This window comes from Mauremys mutica, chromosome 7, assembly GCF_020497125.1.
Source record: "Mauremys mutica isolate MM-2020 ecotype Southern chromosome 7, ASM2049712v1, whole genome shotgun sequence".
NCBI lineage: Eukaryota > Metazoa > Chordata > Testudines > Geoemydidae > Mauremys > Mauremys mutica.
This window is the reverse complement of record NC_059078.1, coordinates 35481755-35494601: the sequence shown is the minus strand read 5'-3', so window position 1 is coordinate 35494601 and position 12847 is coordinate 35481755. Positions and strand designations below refer to the sequence as shown.

Genomic DNA, 12847 nt, shown 5'->3' with positions numbered 1-12847 from the left:
GTTTGTGGTGTAGTGTGGGAAAATTTGACTGTCCACCAAACTTGTTCTAGAGGACAAAGAAAGTTGGCCCATAGGATTGTGGGATACTTTTGGTGGACTCCCCGATCACAAGTTTAGTGGGGCTGCATCTATACTGCAAAGCAATAGGGCTTGAACTCTGGGTCCCAGCTTGATGCAGGCTCAGACCCTGCACCCCCATGGGACCCTGGGCCCAAGGCCTGGGTTAGTGCAATTTTACACTGCAGTTTAGACATAGCCATAAAGAGCTACGTAAGTCTGAATTCTGATCCATGTTAGAAGACAGAGCTAGCAGGATGCTACCTGGTTACAGATTTTGTTGTGAAAGACTTGCATTGCACTAGTAACAGGAGTTCCTTATCTCATTATGCATATCATTGTAGGATTGGGCCCATAAGGTATAACAGAGGAAAAGATCAATACAAAATATTTAATAGAACTTTTATTTTAGAATAAAGGATGTTTGATTTAGAGGCAGAGTGTATTCTATTGAAAACATATTTTTCATAGGGTATAAGAATGTGGATACTTCAGTGGCTTTTTTAGCTACAACACTAATGTTAGTTTGTTGCTAGCAATCTACACACAGAATGTTTCAAATTACATGTCTATAGGAGTTTTCATATTTTGATATGTTATGGATTGTATAACAGTTGTAACCCATTAGGTTTGTTCCATTTCTAGTCTACAGCTGGTAATGCATTCAGCTAAGAATGATCTAAAGCCTGTGGTTCATGAAAATAGCCTCATACTGGCCAAATTTCACTGGTTTCAAGTTCTTACACAATCTGCTTTTGAACTTCAGGGTTTAACTCGTAAAAGATAGCCACAAAGCAGAGTCCCAGGTTTGTAGCAAAACTGATTATAAGAAACACCCCACAAAGGAATTTGAAAATTGCTATAGCTGGATTTTTGCCATTTGAAAATTGATTAAAATCTGGAGCTTAAGCAAAGGAATTGATAGCAAGATGAATATGCATGGGGAAGACAGGCCATGACTGTGACTGTATAGTCAGTATCCAAATGGTCTCATATGAGAATGGCAGCTGATTGCAAGATCCATCCAAACACAGCTCTGGAAACTATTTTATAGCATCATTGGTGGGTATGGACCTTTACAGACACATGCAAAACAAAGAACCAATTTTTGATCTGTTACACTATTATAAATCTGATTAAAGTAACATCCTGGAAGTCAGTGGAGTTGCATTCATACTGACCTAAATGAGAGCAGACTGACCCAAAGGTCCTCCTCTGAAGAACTTATGATACAGGGACCTGATTGTGGAAATACTAATGGACATAATGCTTACTACCCCGTATAGCACTATATCTGGTAATGATTGCAGGCTCAGGTTCTAGGGACTCTTTATGGTCTTCACTGGGGCTAGTTTAATGAGTAAAGGATGTGTGGTTAGGTGCTAAGTTAGGTAATGTACAGAAAGAAGGTGGCAAGGCAGCAGATGCAACAAGCTCGTGTGATTTGGATTGCTTATGTTTGACACACATTTTATAGTTACAAGAGAGTGGGAAGGAATTAGTTTGGCTGTGTTGTAATTTTTATTATGTTTTATATTGTAGGCAAGAGAGTCTGGTTAAAGGTGGAAAGTTAACTGAACAAAGTGAATAGTCAGGAGGAACTTGCAAGGAAGAGCATATGTACATTTTTGTAGAAAGGAAAAATGTAGTACATGAAGATACAGTATTGTGCAGAGGCTTGAGATACTGATATTAGCCAGATATTGATCTTAGTTATGCTAGAGTAACGTTCGATCAGAATTTGTGTCACCATACAAAAGATGTAAGAGAGAAGCAAGATACTAGACAAAAGGAGCAAAAGATACTAGATAGAAATATTGTGGAAATAATATGACCGATCTCTGGTACACTTTATTGCTTTGGATTATAGGAAAATACATTGTAAGGCAGATTGTTGATTTACTGCAAATTACTACAGACAACCAGGACATAGTTCAACAATCCTTCCTGTACATTTTTGAAAGTGTATGCGGAAAGACACTAGAAGTCTGCTCTATTTTACATTTTTGCTTCGTATTTGCAAAGAAAAGGATTCATTTGACCAAAATGTTTTTCAACATGAAGTTTCCCACAGTAAACTTCCACCATAATACCAGTTGTGCCATTAGTTCATGAAATTGTCATGACATTTTAGTTGTGTTAATGTTCCAAAGAGTCCAATGAAAGGAATTTTAGCAGAGTGGAACAGCAATAAATTTGACTGTTGGCAAGTTAAGGCGCTGGCTAGATGCCAGTTGTGGGACCTGCCCCAATACAAACTTCTTAGTAGAAAAGTTACTAAGTTAGTTAAGCTACTAAAATCATAATTACTCAAACTTTTATTTTAGCACAGAAGCAAATAATTGCATTAACTAATAAATTGGCACATTCCGCAGAACAAAGTGTACTGTCCACTGTCTGCCTTGGTATTCCTCCTCATTTGCCAAACCTATCAGCCCACATCATTTTTTCCCACTTGGGTATGGGGATGTTTTAGTTCTATGGCCCTGTCTGTTCTTAATTTAGAAATCATGTTACTTAAGCATGGCTTGTGGTAGAAAAGAGCTAATGTGCTTTGCGTGCCCAGTGCCTCATCACATTATGAGTGTCTTGACTTAGACATCTGTATCGACTAAGGAGGAAAGTGGCAAACAGGTCAAATTTTCACTTTTTGAAGAGCTCTTTGTCAGACTTAGTTTTGTTCCATTGCTGCTTTCACAATATTATAGGTTCCTTTCCTCTCCGCCCCCATCGCCCTTCACATTGTTTAGTTTGCCGATGGTGCAGGAGGGGGCATACCAGCATATTCCAGTTAGCTCTTCTATCTCCACCTCTTTTCCCTAACCTCATTTTCCCCTTTGATGCCAAATGTAATTGCAACACTTGTTTGCCTGAGATATGTCAGATATTGCTCAGCAAAGAGAGGCTTTAAGAGAAATGGTGTTGGCCATGTCTTCTTCCTTCCTTTGGGAGATGGAATCTAGACTGAAGTCTGACATTGTACTTCATTTTCAGACTCTTCTTTTTACTACTCGCCCCACAGGTTCATGGGGCTGGGAGTTCTGAAGTCACTTTTGAATCTTGTTGCCATGGCCAGCTATTTATTTTCTTTCTTTCTTTCTTTCTCACACACACACACGGCCAGCTATTTATTCTCTCTCTCTCTCACACACACACACACACACACTCACACACAGACTTCAGAGAGAAACTGCTGAGCTTCAGTTCATCTGCAAATTTGACACCATCAGCTCAGGATTAAACAAAGACTCTGAATGGCTTGCCAACTACAAAACCAGTTTCTCCTCCCTTGGTTTTCACACCTCAACTGCTAGAACAGGGCCTCATCCTCCCTGATTGAACTAACCTCGTTATCTCTAGCTTGCTTCTTGCTTGCATATATATACCTGCCCCTGGAAATTTCCACTACTTGCATCTGACGAAGTGGGTATTCACCCACGAAAGCTCATGCTCTAAAACGTCTGTTAGTCTATAAGGTGCCACAGGATTCTTTGCTGCTTTTACAGATCCAGACTAACACGGCTACCCCTCTGATAACTCACACACAAATCTATCTTGTCTTAATCACTAGCCCCACACATTGTAGCTTCAGCCATCTTCTCCTAGTCTGTGAAACAACCCCAGTACAAAGTGCCAAGTGAGAAATTTACTCCAGTTGCCCTCTCTTGAAGCAGCTACTTTGGGGAGAGCTTTCCTCTTCTAGCTGTGATCCAGAAACTAATAAAATGATAATTCAATCTTTGACCAGTCTGGTACTGCTGCCAGGAACTGATGGCATTTGCTGAGTTCAGATAGATCTAAGATTTAGGAGCTTGCTGCTGATGTGCTATGCCAGTTATTGTTGTATAATTGCAAACATATTCTTTTTTCCCTTGTTATTTTCCCCCTAAGTACGATAACTTTCTATAGGATAATATATGCACCCTCAGCAAGTTCGCAGAATACACTAAGCTAGTGGGAGAGGTAGATACGCTGGAGGGTAGGGATAAGGTCCAGAGTGACCTAGACAAATTGGAGGATTGGGCCAAAAGAGGTTCAGCAAGGGCAAGTGCAGAGTCCTGCACTTAGGAAGGAAGAATCCCATGCACCACTACAGGCTGGGGACCAACTAGCTAAGCAGCAGTTCTGCAGAAAAGGACCTGGGGATTAGAGTGTGCCCTCGTTGCCAAGAAGGCCAATGGCATATTGGCTGCATTAGTAGGAGCATTACCAGCAGATCGAGGGAAGTGATTATTTCCCTCTATTTGGCACTGGTGAGGCCACATCTGGAGTATTGCGTCCAGTTTTGGTCCCCCCACTACAGAAGGGATGACAAATTGGAAAGAGTCCAGCGGAGGACAACAAAAATGATTAGGGGGCTGGGGCAAATGACTTACATAAGAACATAAGAAAGGCCGTACCGGGTCAGACCAAAGGTCCATCTAGCCCAGTATCTGTCTACCGACAGTGGCCAATGCCAGGTGCCCCTGAGGGAGTGAACCTAAGAGGCAATGATCAAGTGATCTCTCTCCTGCCATCCATCTCCATCCTCTGACGAACAGAGGCTAGGGACACCATTCTTACCCATCCTGGCTAATAGCCATTTATGGACTTAGCCACCATGAATTTATCCAGTCCCCTTTTAAACATTGTTATAGTCCTAGCCTTCACAATCTCCTCAGGTAAGGAGTTCCACAAGTTGACTGTGCGCTGCGTGAAGAAGAACTTCCTTTTATTTGTTTTAAACCTGCTGCCTATTAATTTCATTTGGTGACCCCTAGTTCTTGTATTATGGGAATAAGTAAATAACTTTTCCTTATCCACTTTCTCAACATCACTCATGATTTTATATACCTCTATCATGTCCCCTCTTAGTCTTCTCTTTTCCAAACTGAAGAGTCCTAGCCTCTTTAATCTTTCCTCATATGGGACCCTCTCTAAACCCCTAATCATTTTAGTTGCCCTTTTCTGAACCTTTTCTAGTGCTAGAATATCTTTTTTGAGGTGAGGAGACCACATCTGTACACAGTATTCGAGATGTGGGCGTACCATGGATTTATATAAGGGCAATAATATATTCTCAGTCTTATTCTCTATCCCCTTTTTAATGATTCCTAACATCCTGTTTGCTTTTTTGACCGCCTCTGCACACTGCGTGGACATCTTCAGAGAACTATCCACGATAACTCCAAGATCTTTTTCCTGACTCGTTGTAGCTAAATTAGCCCCCATCATGTTGTATGTATAGTTGGGGTTATTTTTTCCAATGTGCATTACTTTACATTTATCCACTTACAAGGAGAGGCTGAGGGAACTGGGCTTATTTAGTCTACAGAAGAGAAGAGTGAGAGGGGATTTGATAGCAGCCTTCAACTACCGGAAGGGGGGTTCCAAAGAGGATGGAGCTTGGCTGTTCTCAGTAATGGAAGATGACCAAACAAGGAGCAATGGTGTCAAGTTGCACTGGGGGAGGTTTAGGTTGGATATTAGGTAACACTATTTCACTAGGAGGGTGGCGAAGCACTGCAATGGGTTATCTAGGGCGGTGGTGGAATCTCCATTCTTACTGGTTTTTAAGGCCCGGCTTGACAAAGCCCTGGCTGGGATAATTTAGTTGGTGTTGGTCCTGCTTTGAGCAGCGGGTTGGACTAGATGACCTCCTGAGGTCTCTAAAAAACCCTAATATTCTATGATTCTAGATGGCTCTGCAGTGCCCAGCAGATCAGAAGCAGTAACAGAGGGGCAGATCCTGAGAGGTGCTGAACACTTTTAACTTGCACTGAATTCAGTGGGAGTTGCAGGTGCTCAGCAACTCTCAGGATCAGGCCCAGAGTCTGCAAACTGTGTCGTCCCAGACTGACACCCTCCAGAATGTCCAATGACATAGTTCAGCTCATAGTGCTAGAACTGCGGAGCTTTGAGGGGGCAGGTTGCTTTTTTGAAGGCCTATTGGATTTCCTCTTCCACACCCCTACTTCCCTCCTCCTCCTCCGCCACTTTCTTTAGTCAGACCATACTAGTGTAACCAATCTCTCTACTCACAGAGATGGAGGAGGCTCCCTCCAGAGCCTGCTAATGGTCTTGGAGAGCTACATGAAGTCCTAGTTTCTATTGGACACTGAGCATATTGGGCCTGGTTCTCATTAAGGCCCCTTTACACCAGAGCAAGGGGCAAAACTGGAAATCGGGTGGTGGCCTGAGTGACAATCTGATTCTGTCCTGCTGCCGCATCAGTGCAGTGATGCTGCTGCCCTTTACATGGGGCTTGTAGCAAAGCCACAATTTAGCCCTTATTTTAATGCAGCACTTTGAACATACAGTGTGCTGAGTATAATACTGTAATTATTTTCTGAAACCAAATTCAAAATATTGTGGGAAAAGGCAAAGCTGCTTTCATGGGAAAAATTGAATAGGCATCGGAAATAAATGTGGTGGGGCTGTGGTTCTGAATGGGCATGACGGGTCCCAATTCTGATTCTCATTACATTGGTTTTACCCAAGACCAACATTTTGCCTGGAGTTGAATTAAGTACAGCAGTCGCGGAAAGTCAGCCAGTTGTAGGAGATATTGAACACGTTACAAATACAACACTTATGTTTTGTCAGCTCAATGGTATGTGGAACCACAACAGTCTTCATCTGTTACTTTTTCCTTCCACACTGAATCCTAGTGTTACAGATAATGCGTTAAATTGCATATTCTCAGATATAAAGGTAGTTAATTTTTTTTCACCAATAAAAGCCAATCTTTGGATCGATTCTGTATATCTTTCCAATTGTGATGTAAGAGAATTGACTATTTTAGGCGGGTAATGAGTATACAGTCATTTTTTCAAGTTTACAAGTTTTTCTGTGACATAAACTGAATACTGCATTTTTAAAACATATGGTGGAAATTTCTGCCTTCTTTTTAATGTCTTATAATTAAGCCTTAAATATATCAAATCATGTGTAGATACAGTACATTGTAAGTGCTGAGGAATCTGTCCATTTTCTTTCAGTTTTGAGGTCTAAAGAAGTTTGCAACAAAACCTATAACCAAGAAGTAAAACCTGCAGTGATAAAAATGTCTCATTTGTTCCATGACTTTGCCCTGATTTGCATCGCAGGCAGAGAGAGAGCAATTTGAATTGAAGAAAAAGTATTTGCTGAGTCATCAAAATAGAGGGCGATGAAAAGCTCATTACAAATAAAAGGCTGCGGCTTGCCCTCTACTGCCGTAGTGCACAGGGATGAATGCAGATGGTGCGGGAAGCCTTTCTTTGCTGCCGTGCAAGGAATAAAGCAGGATCTCTCCATAGCATTCACACTATACTCACTCCCCAGCTCCCAAGACATTAGTCCACAGCCTAGTTATTTCATGTGATGACTATTCTTTCCTGGCCTCCCTCTTTCCCACCTTTCACCACCACAGTCCGTCAGAGGATATTGCCACCAAAATAATTTTCCTTTTCTGTGCTTGTGACCTTGACTTCTTCCCTCCTCTAACTTCCTGTCTCCTGCATACAGCTAATGGGTAAGGTTTTTAAGAATGAGGGCTTAAAGCCAGGATCTTCAGTCCATACTTAGGTGCTTAAAAACACTGGTCTGGTTTTACCCGAGAGCACCCAGCAGCTCCTGTTGGCTCTTCCTTGTGTTTGTACAAGGCCCAGCACCATGGGTTCCCAATCCGCATGGGAGCTTTGGGTGCTGCCTTAATACAATGTTTAGCAATAATAACTGTGTTTTTAAACTGCTTAGATTTTAAGTTGGTGTGCTTTCAAATAAAAATCAACTCCAATAAATTATCTGAAGCAGACAGAGCTATTTTTGTGGGTGTTTCGGAAAGTAGTGTATTTGACAGTTCTTGGCTTGAAAACGTTATACTTGTCTCAGACTGTTACCATAAATGATGCCAGAGTCACTTTACAAGTCTCTTTGCCGAGACCATATCCTGTGGTAAACCTGGAAGTGCAGACTAATAAAAAACAGGTTTAAAGAAGTGTTACTACAGGTGACGTGACTACCATAGTTCTTATGGTGTAAAAAGATGCAGAGCTGCTCACTTCTACATGGGCATAAGTGAAAGCGAAAGGTTCAGAAGCAAAGACTATAATAGGTTCTAAAACACTGGATAGTATCAGTTAGAACTGTTTTCTTTTTTCAAAGCAGACACAGTTAGTTAATTATTTGAACATCATGAGATTTGAGCAATAATTTATTTCAAATATTAGTTGCTGATTCCAACGATTTCTAGTATAAAGTTTACAAGATAGTGCTTAAACTGACTATCAGCTGCAGTCTTAACTCAGGCCCCAAAGCAGCAAAACACTTAAACATAAGCTTAAGTTGAAGCCTGGGAGTAGTCCTATTGAACGTGTCCTGACTTTAGCAGGGCTGCCCAGAGGATTCAGGGGGCCTGGGGCATAAAAAAAGGTTGCAATACTATAGAATACTATATTCTCATGGGGCCCGAGGCAAATTGCCCCACTTGCCGCCCCCCCTCCCCTGGGCAGCCCTGGGAAAAATAAACATTTAAAAACCTTCCGCATCTCGGCACAAACCCAGTTTTGAGAAAACTTCTTTTCAAGTCACCTTTACAAGGTATCACTAGTTCTCAGCATCAGCTAGTGCTAAAAGGCACTAAAACTCATTAAAAGGGTTGGACAAATATTTTCCGTCAAAATTTTTTTTGGATCAAAAACTAGGGTTTTTTAAAAAGCAGAAAAAAATCACAGAAGATGTCTGCTTTCCTTCAAAATTTGTTGTGGTTTTTTTAATTGAAAAGCTGAAATTAGTCTGCCAAAACCTGAACATGGTTTGGGGTTTCATAAGTGTGTGGCCAAATATTTGCTGCTTGCTGTGTTTGTTTAAAGAAACAATAAAAAAATTCTGCTTAAAAAAAATCCAAAACTTTTGAACCACCTCAGCTTGTGACCAAACACCTGAGCCCATCCAGTCAGAGATTTTTCCAGGTTTCTGATACTCTGCTGGCTTCCTTGACTCGTATCTGTCTCCATAACTTTGAGATCATTGATCTTAGAACATAAAAACAGCCATACTGGGTCAGACCAAAGGTCCATCCAGCCCAGTAGCCTGTCTACCAACAGTGGCCAATGCCAGGTGCCCCAGAGGGAGTGAACCTAACAGGTAATGATCAAGTGATCTCTCTCCTGCCATCCATCTCCACCCTCTGACAAACAGAGGCTAGGGACACCATTCCTTACCCATCCTGACTAATAGCCATTAATGGACTTAACCTCCATGAATGTATCTGTTTCCTAGAGACTGGCTCCATGGGGTTCCTCACAAACTGGAGACGATTACTGTGGGTTTGTCTTTAGTATAGCCTATGTACATACTCCACGAACTGAGCATTTGAGCTTGTTCCATAATCTGGGATGAGCCTATGTTGTGAAAATTGAAATGCTCAAAATAGCACATGCATGTGAATGGACACAGGGAGCTAAAATTAAATGAACCCAGGGGTTCTCAAACTGGGGGTCGGGACCCCTCAGGGGGTCACAAGGTTATTACTGGGGGTTGTGAGCTGTCAGCCTCTGGCTCAAACCCCGCTTTGCCTCCAGCATTTATAATAGTGTTAAATATATTTTAAAAGTGTTTTTAATTTATAAGGGGGGGGGTCACACTCTGAGGTTTGCTATGTGAAAGGGGTCACCAGTACAAAAGTTTGAGAACCACTGAATTAACCCCTTTGGAGCCTCGGGGAATGCAGAGGAGGGGGGTCTCCCTTGGTAGGGTTGGGAAGGAAGTAGGTAGTGTAGGATATTGCTCTTCTCATGTGATCCCTCCCCCATGGAAATATAACAGCTTGGCTCTTTGAGGCTTGCAGACAGCTATTTAACACAAACTGCTGAATGAGCTTTAGGGTAGGGAAGGCTGTGCCTCCCCAAACAGCCTGGCCCTGCCCCCTATCCGACCCCCATCCACTTCCTGCCCCCGACTGTCCCACTCAGAATCCCTGAGCCATCCTGCTCCTTGTCCCCTCACTTCCCCCCTGAGACCCCCTCCCCAACCATCCCCCGGTACCCCACCCCCCACCATTTCCTGAGTCCCTCTTTCATTAGATAGATTTGTTGTGTTAAACTGTTGATTGTTTGCTTTAGCAATACTAAATATAGTTTAGAGATTACAGAGAAATGCTTTGAGAAAGGAGAGAGAATTTAAACTGTAGATAACCTGGTGGGAGCAGAGGATGAAGTCCCGCAAACAAATGTGCATGATGGTACTCTCAGCTGTAAGAACGATATCAGTGCCATGAAGTTTCATGTTGAGGTACATAAAACTAGAAACAAAATTCATGTCCAATTATTTTTAAATTACGATTGGATGTTTTTCTAAAAGATCTGCTCTAGGAATTATTTTGGGGAGTGGCCTGTGCTATACTGAAGATCAGCCTAGCTGATCCAGTGGTCCCTTCTGACCTTAGAATCTGCAAATATGAATCTATTGAATGGCGTTGACAGCTATAAATACTGAAAGTCAAAGGAATATTTTAAAATGGTAGAAAAGTAAACGAAGCAACAAGTTCTAGCTGTTCTTGTATTAAAAAGAGAAAAGCCAAATTTTTGGCATTGATTCTACTTCCTTTACCCCATCCCATGCATGCTCTCTGTACCTTGTAAATATATTGGATTATGATAATCTTATGTCCCTTATTTTTATTTTTTTTCTAGATTTAAACATTAAGTTGGAGGCTTACCGTTTTCAAGTTATGGCACCATAGGGAGAACGCAGCCTTGTTCTTATTATTGGAGAGGTAGCTATACATCCCACAAGTTTGGTTCACGATTGATTCCTTACCACACAACCTTTGCATAAAACTACTTATTTATTGATGTATATGTGCATCAAGTAGATTATTAGCTAATAAAAACATTTCTCCCTATGTGTTGCAAAGGTGATAGACACACAAAAGATAAATAAAGCAATGCATTTCCTCCACTGGACTTTTATTGTGAGTAATTTTAAATGTCCTTGCTATTGATATATTGTTTAATTCTTTACTTAGAAAGTTACTGATGCTGCAAGAATTATAAGAGTTCTTAATATTAAAACTTGCCTGTTAGGGACACTTTATTGACAAGTTGGAAAACAGCAGAAGTAGGGTTGCCAATTTTGGTTGGCTGTATTCCTGGAGTTTTCATCACATGATATAATCTTTAATTAAAAATTAATCTTTAATTCCTGGAGACTCCAGGACAATCCTGGAGGGCTGGCAACCGTAAGCAGAAAGTAACTTAGGGTACGTCTACACTACAAGACTATTTCAAATCTACTTAATTCGAATTTGTGGATTCGACCTTATGAAGTCGAATTTGTGTATCCACACTAAATACACTAATTCGACTGTCTGAGTCCACAGTAACGGGGCCAGCGTCGACTTTGGAAGCGGTGCACTGTGGGAAGCTATCCCACAGTTCCCGCACTCCCCGCTGCCCATTGGAATGCTGGGTAGAGCCCCCAATGCCTGCTGGGGGAAAAAATGTGTCGAGGGTGGTTTTGGGTAACTGTCATCATTCAACCGTCACTCCCGCCCTCTCTCCTTGAAAGCGCCGGTGGGAAATGTGTTCGCGCCCTTCTCAGGTCGGTTACAGCTCGGACGCCACAGCACTGTGAGCATGGAGCCCGCTGCGATCATCACTGCACTTATGGCCGTTGTCAACTCCTCGCACCTTATCGTCCACCTCTTCCACAGTCAGCTGCTGAGAAATCGGGCGAGGAGGCTCCGGCAGCGCGGTGAGGACAGGAAGTCACAGAGTGGCGCAGACCTCTCACAAAGCAGGGTACGCCGCGCAGTGGAGATCATGGTGGCAATGGGTCAAGTTCATGGTGTGGAACGGCGATTCTGGGCCCGGGAAACAAGCACGGACTGGTGGGACCGCATAGTGCTGCAGGTCTGGGATGAATCACAGTGGCTGCGAAACTTCAGGATGCGTAAGGGCACTTTCCTTGAACTCTGTGACTTGCTGTCCCCTGCCCTGAAGCGCCAGGACACCCGGATGCGAGCAGCCCTGAGTGTGCAGAAGCGAGTGGCCATAGCCCTCTGGAAACTTGCAACGCCAGACAGCTACCGGTCAGTAGCGAACCACTTTGGCGTGGGCAAATCTACCGTAGGGCTTGCTGTGATTCAAGAAGCGAACGCAATCGTTGAGCAACTGCTCTCAAAGGTAGTGACCCTGGGAAACGTCCAGGTCATCATAGATGGCTTCGGCGCGATGGGATTCCCAAACTGCGGTGGGGCTATAGATGGGACTCACATCCCTATCCTGGGACCGGCCCACCAGGCCAGCGAGTACATTAACCGAAAGGGCTACTTTTCTATGGTGCTGCAAGCACTGGTGGACCATAGGGGACGTTTTACCAACATCTACGTCGGGTGGCCGGGCAAGGTTCATGACGCGCGTGTGTTCAGGAACTCTGGACTGTTTAAACGCCTCCAGGCAGGTAGTTTCTTCCCGGACCACAAAATAACGGTTGGGGATGTGCAGATGCCTACAGTGATCCTCGGGGACCCAGCCTACCCGCTAATGCCCTGGCTCATGAAGCCCTATACAGGCGCCTTGGACAGTGAGAAGGAGCTCTTCAACTACCGGCTGAGCAAGTGCAGAATGGTGGTGGAGTGTGCTTTCGGACGTCTCAAGGGGAGATGGCGGAGCTTACTGACTCGCTCGGACCTCAGCGAAAAAAATATCCCCGTTGTTATTGCTGCTTGCTGTTGTGCTCCACAATCTCTGTGAGAGCAAGGGGGAGACCTTTATGGCGGGATGGGAGGTTGAGGCAAATCGCCTGGCTGCTGATTACGCTCAGC

The 12847-nt window shown here is 43.1% G+C and overlaps 1 protein-coding gene across 1 annotated transcript in view; it reads left to right on the top strand.

Annotated features, from left to right (window-relative positions):
• Positions 1 to 10980, top strand: part of HDAC11 (histone deacetylase 11) — a 120049-nt gene extending 109069 nt beyond the window's left edge. The window contains exon 11 of the mRNA XM_045024959.1: positions 10713 to 10980. Within this exon, the coding sequence (XP_044880894.1) occupies positions 10713 to 10718 (6 nt within the window). The 3' untranslated portion in view covers positions 10719 to 10980. The remainder of the gene's footprint in view (positions 1 to 10712) is intronic.
• The last annotated feature ends 1867 nt before the right edge of the window (positions 10981 to 12847 follow it).